This window comes from Ranitomeya imitator, chromosome 4 (assembly GCF_032444005.1).
Source record: "Ranitomeya imitator isolate aRanImi1 chromosome 4, aRanImi1.pri, whole genome shotgun sequence".
NCBI classification, from domain to species: Eukaryota; Metazoa; Chordata; class Amphibia; order Anura; family Dendrobatidae; genus Ranitomeya; species Ranitomeya imitator.
Window position 1 is genome coordinate 569,804,006 of NC_091285.1, and position 15,443 is coordinate 569,819,448.

General features: G+C 47.7%; 1 protein-coding gene across 5 annotated transcripts in view; it reads left to right on the forward strand.

Annotated features, from left to right (window-relative positions):
- The window catches only part of CERS3 (ceramide synthase 3), a 226,499-nt gene that overhangs the window by 130,849 nt on the left and 80,207 nt on the right, over positions 1-15,443 (forward strand). For 4 of the 5 annotated variants that reach the window (XM_069766311.1, XM_069766310.1, XM_069766312.1 and 1 more), the window contains one exon: positions 1,645-1,821. The exons of the other annotated variant lie outside the window; for it this stretch is intronic. In XM_069766311.1, coding sequence (XP_069622412.1) covers positions 1,646-1,821 — 176 coding nt within the window. In that variant the 5' untranslated portion in view covers position 1,645. The remainder of the gene's footprint in view (positions 1-1,644; positions 1,822-15,443) is intronic. 5 annotated transcript variants of the gene reach the window in all.

Here is a 15,443-nt window from a genome sequence, read left to right on the forward strand (position 1 = left end):
CCTGTGCTCCCCTTCTCCCTCCTGCCGGCCCTGTGCTCCCCTTCTCCCTCCTGCCGGCCCTGTGCTCCCCTTCTCCCTCCTGCCGGCCCTGTGCTCCCCTTCTCCCTCCTGCCGGCCCTGTGCTCCCCTTCTCCCTCCTGCCGGCCCTGTGCTCCCCTTCTCCCTGCTGCCGGCCCTGTGCTCCCCTTCTCCCTCCTGCCGGCCCTGTGCTCCCCTTCTCTCTCCTGCCGGCCCTGTGCTCCCCTTCTCCCTCCTGCCGGTCCTGTGCTCCCCTTCTCTCTCCTGCCGGCCCTGTGCTCCCCTTCTCCTTCCTGCCGGCCCTGTGCTCCCCTTCTCTCTCCTGCCGGCCCTGTGCTCCCCTTCTCTCTCCTGCCGGCCCTGTGCTCCCCTTCTCCCTCCTGCCGGCCCTGTGCTCTCCTTCTCCCTCCTGCCGGTCCTGTGCTCCCCTTCTCCCTCCTGCCGGCCCTGTGCTCCCCTTCTCTCTCCTGCCGGCCCTGTGCTCCCCTTCTCCCTCCTGCCGGTCCTGTGCTCCCCTTCTCTCTCCTGCCGGCCCTGTGCTCCCCTTCTCCCTCCTGCCGGTCCTGTGCTCCCCTTCTCCCTCCTGCCGGCCCTGTGCTCCCCTTCTCTCTCCTGCCGGCCCTGTGCTCCCCTTCTCCCTCCTGCCGGTCCTGTGCTCCCCTTCTCTCTCCTGCCGGCCCTGTGCTCCCCTTCTCCTTCCTGCCGGCCCTGTGCTCCCCTTCTCTCTCCTGCCGGCCCTGTGCTCCCCTTCTCCCTCCTGCCGGTCCTGTGCTCCCCTTCTCCCTCCTGCCGGCCCTGTGCTCCCCTTCTCTCTCCTGCCGGCCCTGTGCTCCCCTTCTCCCTCCTGCCGGCCCTGTGCTCCCCTTCTCTCTCCTGCCGGCCCTGTGCTCCCCTTCTCCCTCCTGCCGGTCCTGTGCTCCCCTTCTCCCTCCTGCCGGTCCTGTGCTCCCCTTCTCTCTCCTGCCGGTCCTGTGCTCCCCTTCTCTCTCCTGCCGGCCCTGTGCTCCCCTTCTCCCTCCTGCCGGCCCTGTGCTCCCCTTCTCCCTCCTGCCGGTCCTGTGCTCCCCTTCTCTCTCCTGCCGGCCCTGTGCTCCCCTTCTCCCTCCTGCCGGTCCTGTGCTCCCCTTCTCCCTCCTGCCGGCCCTGTGCTCCCCTTCTCCCTGCTGCCGGCGCTGGTGACAGACGCACACTGTCATACAGGACGCGGCCGCCAGCACCGGGCACACCATTTGCCCCCCTGCACAGTCCCCTGTGCCACTGGCACAGCCAGTCCCCTTGTGGCATAATGTGCCACCTTAGTACGTGCTGTGGTGGGCTACATGTGGCGATCCACAGGTGGGTGCCAGTGCTGGAGGCCGGCAGGATGTGGCAGTGCAGCCCAGCACATGCTCTCCACATCCTCTTGGCCGGGACACAGCCCCCTCTCTTCTCATAAAGCTGCGAAAGTACAAAAAAAAAAAAAGAAAAAAAAAGTGAAGTGAAGAGAGGGGGAAAGCGAGAGAACACGTCCCAGCGGCAGCAGAAGAATGAATCACTTCCCCTCCGTGCAGCGGCGGCGGCGCAGTGTGCCAGTCACAGGACGCCCCGGGAAAGAGTGCAGCCGCTAACCTGTGCCTCTCCCTGCAGGATGGCGCTGCGGACCCTGAGCGACTGGTTCTGGTGGGAGCGGATCTGGCTGCCCTGCAACTACACCTGGGACGACTTCCAGAACAGCGAGGGGACCGGCGCGGCGTCCACGTCCCAGCTCCTCATCACCCTCCCGCTCGCCCTGCTCTTCTCACTGCTCAGACATGGCTTCGAGAGGTAAGTGACCGGCCCCTGCACGAAGACGCCCACCCTACAGACGGGTACAGTCACACACACACACACACACACACACACACCCTACAGCAAACCCTACAGACGGGTACAGTCACACACACACACACACACACACCCTACAGCAAACCCTACAGACGGGTACAGTCACACACACACACACACACACACCCTACAGCAAACCCTACAGACGGGTACAGTCACACACACACACACACACCCTACAGCAAACCCTACAGACGGGTACAGTCACACACACACACACACACCCTACAGCAAACCCTACAGACGGGTACAGTCACACACACACACACACACACACACACCCTACAGCAAACCCTACAGACGGGTACAGTCACACACACACACCCTACAGATGTCTATAGTCACACACACACACACCCTACAGATATGTACAGTCACACACCCTACAGCAAACCCTACAGACGTGTACAGTCACACACATCCCCTACAGCAGACCCTACAGTCATATACAGTCACACACCCTACAGACACGTACAGTCACACACCCTACAGCAGACCCCACCTTCATATATAGTCACACACACCCTACAGACGTGTACAGTCACTCACCTTACAGCAGACCCTACAGACTACAGTCACACACGCCCTACAGAAGACGGACCCTACAGGCATGTACAGTCACACACGCCCTACAGAAGACGGACCCTACAGGCGTGTACAGTCACACACCCCCTACAGCAGACGGACCCTACAGGCGTGTACAGTCACACACCCCCTACAGCAGATGGACCCTACAGGCGTGTACAGTCACACACCCCCTACAGCAGACGGACCCTACAGGCGTGTACAGTCACACACACACCCTGCAGCAGACGGACCCTACAGGCGTGTACAGTCACACACACACCCTGCAGCAGACGGACCCTACAGGCGTGTACAGTCTCACACACACCCTGCAGCAGACGGACCCTACAGGCGTGTACAGTCACACACACACCCTACAGCAGACGAACCCTACAGGCGTGTACAGTCACACACACCCTGCAGCAGACAGACCCTACAGGCGTGTACAGTCACACACACACCCTACAGCAGACGGACCCCACAGGCGTGCACAGTCACACAATACAAACACATAACATTGCCATACTCTACACACACACCCTACAAACATGTACAGTATCACACACACACACACACACACACACACCCATTGGTTGCCCAACTTTTTCTTTGCACACTAGTTGCTACATCACGCACAAACACATTTTATGGGGTATGTAGTATTATACACAGGTATGTGTATAAACATATATAGTGACTATAGTCTACAGAGATGTGCGGGCGTATATAGATAAATATGTAAATCTAATATATTTAATCTATAAACACCCCCACACCTCCTGTATACTACACACCAAATATATGTGTGTCTAAATATATTATATTTATATACACCGGCTCCACTCTGCGCCATATACAAGTCACACTAGACTCTCTAGAAAGAATATAAATATTGTATGTACTACAGTAAAACACACTCCCACACAATTCTCTACAAGTCTTTATATACATTGGATGGATGTTTTCTATATTTTCAATGCACACTATGTTAGAACACGCGCACACCCATATGCTATAAACCTTCAGTATCTGGACACTGTACATACAGATGTAGCAAAGTTCTTTGTTATCTGCATTAAGGTAAACTTTGATACATGTGTATACATTGTACCTGTGTATTACAGTACAACACACTCCTGTATACAGTCTCCGCCTTCTCTACACTACTCACTACAATTAAACACTGAAAACTCCAACACACAACTATATACAACACACTCAAAATAAACATACACTGCAGAATAACACGGAATCATATGACAGTCTAACACCTATATAATACATCTAAACTCATTCACCCGTGCACTCCTGCCCACGCTCCCGTGCACTCCTGCCCACGCTCCCGTGCACTCCTGCCCACGCTCCCGTGCACTCCTGCCCACGCTCCCGTGCACTCCTGCCCACGCTCCCGTGCACTCCTGCCCACGCTCCCGTGCACTCCTGCCCACGCTCCCGTGCACTCCTGCCCACGCTCCCGTGCACTCCTGCCCACGCACCCGTGCACTCCTGCCCACGCTCCCGTGCACTCCTGCACATACGCATACTACAGACATTCTTCGTGCTATATACAGTGCACATACAATCTATATACACGGTCTATGCAGTAAATGTAAACACACATGCACACACCCCTATACATCAGGATGACTCAAAATACACAGACATATACTCTGTACTAGTTAGATATGTTGGGAGTAGTAGTTTGATCACACCCTTGTTGTAGTACACGAGATAGGACACTGATGTCAGCCACTTGTTGAGTGTGAGTGCCTGCCGATGTGATGGCAGGAGGGGGCACCAGCAGCGGGCATATAAAGGCCTGATTCATGGCATGTAATGAGCAGGCTCCAGCAGATGAGTGGGCGGCTGTTCTATTCCTGTCTTTCAGCTCTGGCAGATCAGGCCTTGTGTGCAGCTGTAGAAGGGCCTGTATCTGTAGGATGGGGCAGGAACCTACCCTGTAGACACATTAGGCCTGCTCCGTACTCCTGCAGAACGTGGCCTACACCTGCAGCAGCAAGTCTGGCACAGGCCGTGTGCCTGGGAGGTGACAGAATGCAGCCTGGATTCCTAGACCCAGGCGTTAAGCCTCACAAACATCAAAAGCATCCACAGCTTAAGATTCTGTGACTTCCTTGCAGAAGTGCAGCGGTGGCAGGACGATCCAAACGCTTCAATGTAGTCATTCGCCAGGTGGGATAACAGATAATGGTCCCTGCCGACGACCGCACTTAATACACAAGAAAACCTATGAGTTGCTGGGAATTTGCTTACTTTATACATAGGAAGATAGACCTGTAAAGTGGATCTTACTAGCTTATAGGGGTCTTTATGTCTGCCATACTGTACAATGATTGGGAGGAGAGTGATGCCAATAGTAACGATGATAATAAAACATTTAACTTATTGTCAGCAACTTAAAAGTGCTAAAACATTGATGGACTATCCTGATGATGGGGCCCCAGACAATTATCATTACATTATTTATTAGCCCCTCGTACCTGTGCCTAGTAATGTGCATCAGCCCGTTTACTCTGATCACTGTTGGGTCTCTGATCGGTGTCTGGACCCCCACATGAAACTTTTGATACCCTTAAGGTTATGTTTCCAAAGTCAGTAATCGCTGTGGGTTTGATGCGGCGTACATCCGCAGCGTCCAACCCACAGTGGCCAGATGTTACAGCATAGTGTAGGGGATTTCATCCCATCTCCACTATGCATGCAGGGATGCCTCCGGCCGGTTTCCCTGCAGAAACGGACATGCGGCACGTCTTTCCGGACTGCAGCATGTCCATTTATCTTGCGGAGACGCTCCATCTCCACAAGATAAATATCTCCGTCCAATGTATATGGTGCGGTGATTCCGCACAGTTCAATGAACATATGCGGAATCACCGGCATTCAAAAGCCAGCAGCGCTTTGGACCGAGCGGACCTGTGGAAACATACCCTTACTGAAAATGGGCAATCACTATATAAAAGTGGCCATACACATTAGAAAGTTAGTAAACCTGCTGTTCTCAGTAGGATTCTATGTATTTCGTGTTTTCTTTCAAAAGCACGTGTTGGGATGGAGGAAGGATTAGCAGTCTTGTGTTTCTACCTGATTTTTGTTCTCACATAGGATAAGCCACTGTCTGAAGCTGATATGGCAGTGGCTTATTCACCTCTCTTAAAAAAAACCACATGTACATTCATAGCCAAGCAGAGCATGCATGTATCTGGGGAGAAGGAAGAATAGCTGTTAGCCAAAAAAGCTGATGTATGGCCACTATGTGAATGTTTGCCATACAGTCGTTTGGCTGATGGCTATTCCCCCTGACTACCACATACGACTGGGCAGAGAGTTCCAGTATTTTCTATGGGCAGAGAGGAGTAAGGTGATAACAGAATGATCTGATCCTTGGGTAACTTTTTCTAATGTGTATGGATTCCGTTAATTCCATAAAACCCACTTACGTAGTCGTCATTGATCAGTTCTTTTCACTGCACAACAATAATCTTGTGTTTTCACATTACACTTATTACATTACTCAAATGTGAAAAAACAAAGTTTGTCTGTAGGTGAGCTCATCACCCCATCATTCACAGTCATGCCTACAGGGGTACCATGCCCATCATCCCTATAGGGGTCCAAGAAAGAGTCTTGGGATTATGTTTGCTGGGTCTCTGGGCTGACGGACTCATTTCGCTGTCTCTTCTCCTCCCCTGTCTGTGATGACTCATACAAGTAGTCAGTATCCTTCGCTGATTAAAAGAAAAAATAATGGCTCTATAGAAATAACAAGTGGCTTTTTAGTGGATATTAGGCAAATACATTCCCAGATGACTAAATCCCTGAGTTATGTAGACACAAGGACAGTTTAAAGAGGTTGTCCTTAATAGAAAATCAGAGCTGTGATCTTACAGGTTATTATGGGCCACTATGATACTTTTCTCTGGATTATGGTCATACACCTATGCACATTAGTTAGGTCACCCGAACCCACCAACACCATCTGGATCAGCAGGCCACCTAAGATGTTGCGTCAAATGTTGTGATCTGGACCTGGCTTGGCTCAAGAGCTGATGTACTGGACTGGTGGGAATGATCTAATTGCGAACAGTGGGAATAGTTAACCTACAAGTTACCGTACTTCTGGTGTATGGGGACCAGGGAGAGATGGCTGTAGAAAAGCCTCGGAGACACCATCACATGTTTCTCAACGCAAGCAATAAATAGCCAGGTCTTTCACCGGGAAGGAACAACCACGGGAAGGGCAGCATCCAAAAAGGAAAACCACCAATGCCAAAACATGGTATCCATCCACAGACAGCTGTTTCGGGGTATTTGCCCCTCATCAGTGTGGAGTAGGAAACTGGCTATTAGGAGCAGTGCCTAGTAAATGGACTATAAACATAAGGATGAATGACCTCGGGGAGATCAAAACATCCAACACTGCGGAGACACCATCACGTGTTTCTCAACGCAGTGATCCAGAACACTGCCCCCATCCCTTATGGGAAATGTGCAAATGCATGAGGGGCAAATACCCCGAAACAGCTGTCTGTGGATGGATACCATGTTTTGGCATAGGTGGTTTTCCTTTTTGGATGCTGCCCTTCCCGTTATTGTTCCTTCCCAGTGAAAGACCTGGCTATTTATTGCTTGCGTTGAGAAGCACGTGATGGTGTCTCCGCGGCTTTTCTACATGCGTTTGCATATTTCCCATAAGGGATGGGGGCAGTGTTCTGGATCACTGCGTTGAGAAACACGTGATGGTGTCTCTGCGATGTTGGATGTTTTGATCTCCCCGAGGTCATTCATCCTTATGTTTACAGGCAGAGATGGCTGTCAGCTAAATAAATGTTTGTCCGACAGTTGTCTAAGGTGAATAGGTATTTTAAAGGGAATCTGTCGTAGGATTACCCCTCCTAAGCCGTCTATATGGGCATGCAGGTCATAGGAAGCTGAATAATATGATATCTGTGATCGGATGTCTTGGTCTAGAGTCTAGACAAATCCATATTTTTCTTGAATGTAAATGAGCTGCTAAGATCTATGGGCCGGACATAGATATTTCTGAGAATTTGCCTCCAGAGTTTATTTTAAATGAAATTGGGTGTTACCAGTGTGAGACATGTAATGACTGACAGTCTGCTCTCATAGTCGCACACAGCCCTGCAGTGAGACCAGAGGCAACACAGTACAGCAGAAGTGAAGTTTGTCTCACTACAAACACATTTCCAGTTGCTGTCCTTTCCTAGTACTTCGGCTTCCATCTCCTAGGCAGCCAGTTTGGGGGAAGGACAGTACCGCAGAGCTGATAGCACTGTGAGGGGACAAGAGTTGCTGCAAATGTGTGTAATGACACAGACTTCACTTCAGCTGTACTGTGTTAGCTCTGCTGTACCGTGTTAGCTCTGATCTCACTGCAGATCTGTGTATGATTGAGACCAAAGTGTCGGTCATTACATGTGTCACATAGGTAAGGCTCCCTTTAATTTACTATAATCTCTGGAGGCAGATTTTCATGCAGATCAGTGTCTGACCCATAGATATATAAGAAAAATGTGGATTTCTCTGGAATAAGACGTCGGATTGCAAGTATAAAGATATTCTTTTATTCAGCTTCCTATGACCTGCATGCCCATATAGACGGCTTAGGAGGGTTGATCCTACTGACAGATTCCCTTTAAGTCACATCAGAAATTTGTAGCCCTTCTACACCAAAGTTTATCTAAAAACTTGGGGCTGAGTAAGGTCAATATCTCTCCATCATATCACGGGCAAAACAAGTTCAGTGTTAACCAGGTAAAGGTCTGCAAGAAGCCTCCATAAGGCCGGGGTCACACTTGCGAGTGTGATGCGCGAGTCTCTCTCATCAATACCCGGCACTGCCGCCGGCACTCGGAACCAGAGCATTCAGCTGCATAGAAATACATAGAGCCGCACGCTCCAGTCTGAGTGCCGGCGGCAGTGCCGGGTATTGATGAGTTACTCGCAACTGACACACAATGAAGTCCCACCCAATTTCCAAATCAAACGGAGCTTACTTTTTCCTACGATTTCATATGATGTTACCTGTCTGGTGAGAAGATGTTTAGTGTAGAGCCACCAGTTGACAAGTATAAAAGTGGTTTATTGGTTATACTAACAAAAAAAATATTTAAAAGCCCTGATAAAAATATACACAAACTGTCAACACATGGCAATGCCGATCACCTAACCGCCTCAGGTTCTCTGCACCAGTACCAGCTTCTCCACGCCCCGGCTAGGTGGTCAGCATTGCCATGAGTTGGCTGTCTGTATTATTTTTTTTCTTTTTTAACAAAAGTGCTATTTAATAATCTTTTTGTACTTCTGAATTTAATTTGTTTTTCCCTTGAATTGTGATATGGTGGTGAGTCCTTTTTTTTTTTTTTTTAATACACTTTGGTGTACAAGAAGAACAATTTAAGCTGTAACCGTTGATTCTAATCTAAAACTTGTATACTTTATGGAGCAGCTCCACTAGGGTCCATTTACATTAAAGGGTTAAACGCACAATGTCAATCATAGATTAGTGCCTTAAAATCCTGAAATAAATATATTTGTCAAATGCAATGAATTTCCAAACGTGCTCCCTGAAACCCCCGTGTGTCGGAGGCTTTAGCCTACCTGGCTGCCCATAAATACGTCCTGTAGGTCTTTCATGGCAGGTTACACATGCTCAGTAGGTGCCGGCTATTTTATAGCGGGTGATGCAGCGTTTGCAATAATGGAGGCCTCCTATGAATACAATTGAAAATTGCACAGTGATTGGATACAATGGGCACCAAAGACAGGTTTTAGAGCTAGGAGATGAAGCATAGGAGAAATATCTGTATGACATATACAGAATTAGAGGATTCGAACATGGACGGATTAGAGTGGTAAAGACAGATGAGAATTATACAGTATTGATGTACAGTGGCGTAATCTGAAACTCATGGGCCCCCGATGCGAAAGCTCCAGCGGAGCCCCCAAACATTTTAAATCATTAATCACAATCTTTTTCTATAGGTCAAAGGGACTTTTAGGGCCCCCTAGGCTCCAGGGCCCGGGTGCGATTGCATCCCCTGCACCGGTTGTAGTTACACCCCTGTTGGTATAATATTAGAAAGTATGCCCATCACCATGTTCCCTGCTGTCAGCGCTGGCCAGTGGCCATTAGCAGATCACTGGAGCAGGTCGGGGAGTAGCTAATTATTATCTGTGCATGGGAGAGCAGAAGCAGGTGTTTGTGGGAAATGTAGTTTATTGTGGTCACATGGTCAGCCTTGGAGGACCGCACACTGAGCACTGAACATAGAGATCCACTTATGGGAGCCGGAACCACAATGATATCTTAGAACTTGGCCAGTAAGGATCTGAAGGCATGGCTTTGTTAGCTTAGAGGGATTTTTAGACTACAGGGCGTAATTAAAACAAACAAACAAACAAACAACCCTTTAAGGCACATTCATAACTTAACAGAAATCTGATCATTTACCTACTTAACCATACTTGCGGCTTGATATGGCCGATGGCTATGTTTCTAAAGCTGAATGATCACAGAAATATAATTTGTTTATAAAAATGCTTGTTACACGATTACACCGACAGGTTAATAGGCTGCCGATCACCTGATGAATGTTCTCGGCAGCATATCGCCCTGTGTGGACAGGACGTCTTTTCCAGATCTATAATTTCGTTTACCTTGTAAACAGGTTATGTAATGATCACCGATCACTAAAGGTTTACCGATCAGCTTTCGTGTAGTACTGCCGGGTGGTGTATTCAGACACTAAATGTGTCACTATACCAGTTTTTATGTTCTTGCATTTTCTAAAAAATGAGGTTTAAAGTCATGTCCTATGTAGTGATGAGCGAATATACTCGTTACTCGAGATTTCCTGAGCACGCTCGGGGGTCCTCCGAGTATTTTTTTAGTGCTCGGAGATTTAGTTTTCCTCACCGCAGCTGAATGATTTACATCTGTTAGCCAGCATAAGTACATGTGGGAATTCCCTAGTAACCAGGCAACCCCCACATGTAGTTATGCTGGCTAACAGATGTAAATCATTCAGATGCAGCAATTAAAACTAAATCTCCGAGCACTAAAAAATACTCGGAGGACACCTGAGCGTGCTCAGGAAATCTCGAGTAACGAGTATATTCGCTCATCACTAGTCCTATGTGTTTGGGGAAAACTTTGCCTGAACAGATAGAGATAGTGAAGCATCTGTCCATACAAGCACAATAAGCCATACACTCCACAGAGGTGACCTTAGGCTGGGGTCACACTTGTGGGTTCAATGCAAGAAACTTGCGCATCAATACCCGGCAGCTCGGGAACGAAGCGTGCGGGTGCATAGAAATACATACAGCTGAATGCTCTGGTCCTGAGTGCTGGCGGCAGTGCCGGGTATTGATGCGCGAGTTTCTCGCATTATACTCGCAAGTGTGACCCCGGCCTTTCCTCAGTATTTTACATCAGTATATAAGTCAAAAAGAGGAGTGGGTGATAAATGCTGAAGTGGTGACGTGTTTCTATTATACTTTTCTTGATTGTTCCACGTCTTATTTTGGTTTACAAATACTGATCTACTATATAATTGTCTAAGGGTCACTTCCGTCTGTCTGTCCTTCTGTCACAGTTATTCATTCGCTGATTGGTCTCGGCAGCTGCCTGTCATGGCTGCCGCGACCAATCAGCGACGGGCACAGTCCGGAAGAAAATGGCCGCTCCTTACTCCCCGCCGTCAGTGCCTGTCACCCACATACTCCCCTCCGGTCACCGCTAACACAGGGTTAATGCCGGTGGTAATGGACCGCGTTATGCCGTGGGTAACGCACTCCGTTACCGCCGCTATTAACCCTGTGTGTCCCCAACTTTTTACTATTAATAGTAAAACGATCTAATGTTAAAAATAATAATAATAATAAAAAAAAAAACCTTATTCTCACCTTCCGCCGTCGCGTCCTCTCCTCGGCAGTGCAAGCGGCAGGTTCCGCTTCCAAAGATGCTATGGGAGAAGGACCTTCCATGACGTCACGTCATGTGACCGCGACATCATGGAAGGTCCTGCGCTCATACCAATCCTGGGACCGGACCCCGCTCACAAGCGCCGGAACTACAACAAGCTCTTCGGATGGTGAGTATGGTTCTTTTTTATTTTTTAACCTGTTACATATGTGACTGTGCAATATACAACGTGGCTGGGCAATATACTACGTGTCTGTGCTGTATACTACGTGACTGGGCAATATACTACGTGGGCTGTGCTGTATACTACGTGACTGGGCAATATACTACGTGGGCTGTGCTGTATACTACGTGACTGGGCAATATACTACGTGGCTCTGTGCTGTATACTACGTCGCTGTGCAGTATACTGCGTGGCTGGGCAATATACTACGTGGCTCTGTGCTGTATATTACGTGGCTGGCAATATACTACGTGGCTGGGCAATATACTATGTGGCTGGGCAATATACTATGTGGCTGGGCAATATACTACGTGGCTGGGCAATATACTACGTGGCTGGGCAATATACTACGTGGCTGGGCAATATACTACGTGGCTGGGCAATATACTACGTGGCTGGGCAGTATACTACGTGACTGGGCAGTATACTACGTGGCTGGGCAGTATACTACGTGGCTGGGCAGTATACTACGTGGCTGGGCAGTATACTACGTGGCTGGGCAGTATACTACGTGGCTGGGCAGTATACTACGTGGCTGGACAATATACTACGTGGCTGGACAATATACTACGTGGCTGGGCAGTACACTACGTGGCTGGGCAGTACACTACGTGGCTGGGCAGTACACTACGTGGCTGGACAATATACTACGTGGCTGGACAGTATACTATGTGGCTGGGCAGTATACTATGTGGCTGGGCAGTATACTATGTGGCTGGGCAATATACTACGTGGCTGGGCAGTATACTACGTGGCTGGGCAGTATACTACGAGGACATGCATATTCTAGAATACCCGATGCGTTAGAATCGGGCCACCATCTAGTGTAAAATATTAACCAAATACTGAGTGTGTGAACGTGGCCTAACGGGAGCAGTTCTGCCTTAGGGAATAGGAAAAATCCTTTTGGAAAACTCAGAGACATATGCAATCGACTTGCAGCTGTAATTGCCGCAAAAGGAGGCTCTACAAGTACTGACTTTAGGAAAGGGTGACTAGTTATCTACAATGAATTTTTCAGTTATTTAGTCCTATTGTTTTCTTCACAATAAAAAACGAAAACCGAATGTTCATAGTTGTAGGCATGTTCTTTACATGAACTGATGCAAACCTTTAGGAAAAAAACAAAGTGAAATTAATTCTAGGTTGTGAGGTAGCAAAAGACGGAAAATGCCAAGGGGAATGAATACTTTTGCAAGCCACTGTATGTTCCCGTGATGAGCATTTTGTGAATTTTTTTTTTTTTATATTGCAGATTTTCTGCACCCATTAGGTTACTTGAGATTTTTTTTTAATGTGTGTTGTAATCTTTTTATAAGTCTTTTATAAGTACAGCTTCTTTGGTTTTGATAATACTTCCAGGCATTTGGCTTTGCCAACTCTATCTACCGTATATAGTTTTATGTGGATTGCATGTGTTTTTAGCCCGCTTCCGCAGCAGAAACATACTGAGAACACATCCGTTATTTTACCTGCGGATTTCCTACATCTGATACAATTCTGTGGGGAAAATCTGCACATACAACTCCGTGTACCTGCAAGATAAATTGACATGTTGTGGATATGAACCGCGCACCACCAGGCACACTGAGATTTCTATAGATCCCATCCACGTTACTGGAGCTGGAATTTATGGAAACTGCGTTTTTACCTCCGAGAGAAACGGCAGCATCAAAAACTCATCATGGGAACTTAAATGACAACGCCAGTATGTCTTTATGCAACTTTCCAAACATGAAAAATGGGAACTATTACCCTTGTCCAGTGGTATTTAGCCCTGTTTTTTTTTTTTTTTTTCAGGGAAAGCTGCAGATAGACAGAAATTTCACTTTAGGAGAAATTAGGAGCTGATACCAGGGAACAAACCCCTCCTTTATGTCCTTTATGTGCCCTAAGGCCACATTCACAAGTTCAGCAGTATTTTACATCAGTATTTGGAAGCCGAAATCATGAAAGCAACAACTTGACTTGTATTAGTGTCGGATTGCACCGGATGACATTGCGTGTTGTCCGGTTTTCGCCGGATCCGGCAAATCTGCCACTTCCGGTTTCTTGAAAAAACGTCCATAGCAACATTTTTTTTGTCTCCGGCGACAAAGCCTGAAGCTCCGGATCCGGCACTTCCAGCTGTTTGCTAGAACGGAAGCCTATGGGAGCTGGAAGGTGCAAGATCCGGAAAAAGCCGAATCCGGCGGCCTGATCCGTTTTTTTAAACTCAGCATGTTCCAAATTTTTTTTTTTTTTATCCAATAATCTAGATATCCTAGCCGGATCCATCAAAAAAACCGGATCCCTCGCATCAGTTTTTCACAATCTGCGCCGGATCCAGTTTTTCCAACATTCGCCGGATATAGCCTGACACTGAAAACCTGATGTGTGAGAGTAGCCTTACACATACAGATGTAGAATACCGAATGTGTGATCGTGGACTCATAGGGCGAATAGGTTTCGATTTAATTTTATGAGCCTCACAATGTAAAAACATGTCACATAAGTTCTGTTCCATTAGAGACGGGCTATTTAGGCCATTCTTGCATGCCTCCTGTATTTCCAGTGGTGTGGAATCCTTTGATCGCATCTTACTAGGTAATATGTGTTTCCTTTATAATAAATGCACCTTGTAAACTGTGATGTTTGCACGAGCTGGCACTTCCTTTTTCTTCAGACGTGACCAATTCCTCCATACACACTACCTGCTATTGAAAGGCCCCAGATGACGTCTCTCGGGGGTATCATGAGTCAGAGCCATTTCCGTGTGTCGCTTAGCAGGCACAGGCGATCAGGAACAATGGGGCGGGTAGGAACAGCTGCTTGTTGTCAAGTCAAACGGGTGGGAATATTGTAAAACTTTCAGAACATTTTTACTTTTTCTGTTATCGAGTCATATTTTCATTGAGAAATATAAAATTCCAAATTCACATTTCAGAGTTATAGATTTTTTATTTTTATTTTTGCATTAAAAAATTAAAAATGCAAATTTGATGGGATTTATAGAAATCTCATGCCCACTGTGCTTTTTTTATTTTTCCGCAGCATAGCGTTTTTACACCTGCGGATTTCTATTATGGAGCAGGTGTAAAACGCACCATGGGCACAGCGGATTTTGTTTTCCATAGGTTTACATGGTACTGTACAACGCATGGAAAACTGCTGCGGATCCGCAGGCAAATCCGCCACGTGTGCACAGACCCTCATAGGAGTATTCATATGTTAACACAAACCTCCTCTTTTTGTATATACCAGATGAATGGGACCTATGGATATAGTCTGTGTTTGGGTACGCTCACACTCACATGTAACATGACTGAGTACTATGTGATGTTTTATCTGATGTTATACTATAGGGCAGCGCAGATCTGGGCTTATTTCTCATGCCGACTAGGCAGCATGGTGCGGGAGTTCATGTGATATTCTGATCACGCACAGCCATACAAGTCTATGGGTGTGTGTGAAACATCGGCTGCACTTTGATGTCATCCGAGTGCAGTCCGATTTACGCTCACAGAGACCATGGAGAAGATGTAGAAATATTGTTCCCCATCTTCTCCACACCTGCGCTGCGATGCTTTCATGTGAAGGAATCAGATCACACAGACATGACACTCGGATTGAACTCTGTCATTGGCACATTCGGCCCGATTCTCTTGCATGACAGAATATACAGCAGTGTAAGTGGACTCTTCGGTGCTGCAACCTTTCGTATACTGAACTGAAGACATGAAAACACAGATCAGTTGCAAAACTGATGCAAACAGAAGAAGACGGACTCCATTGATTTTTTTGTAGGTTCACCCTGGCTTCTGTTAT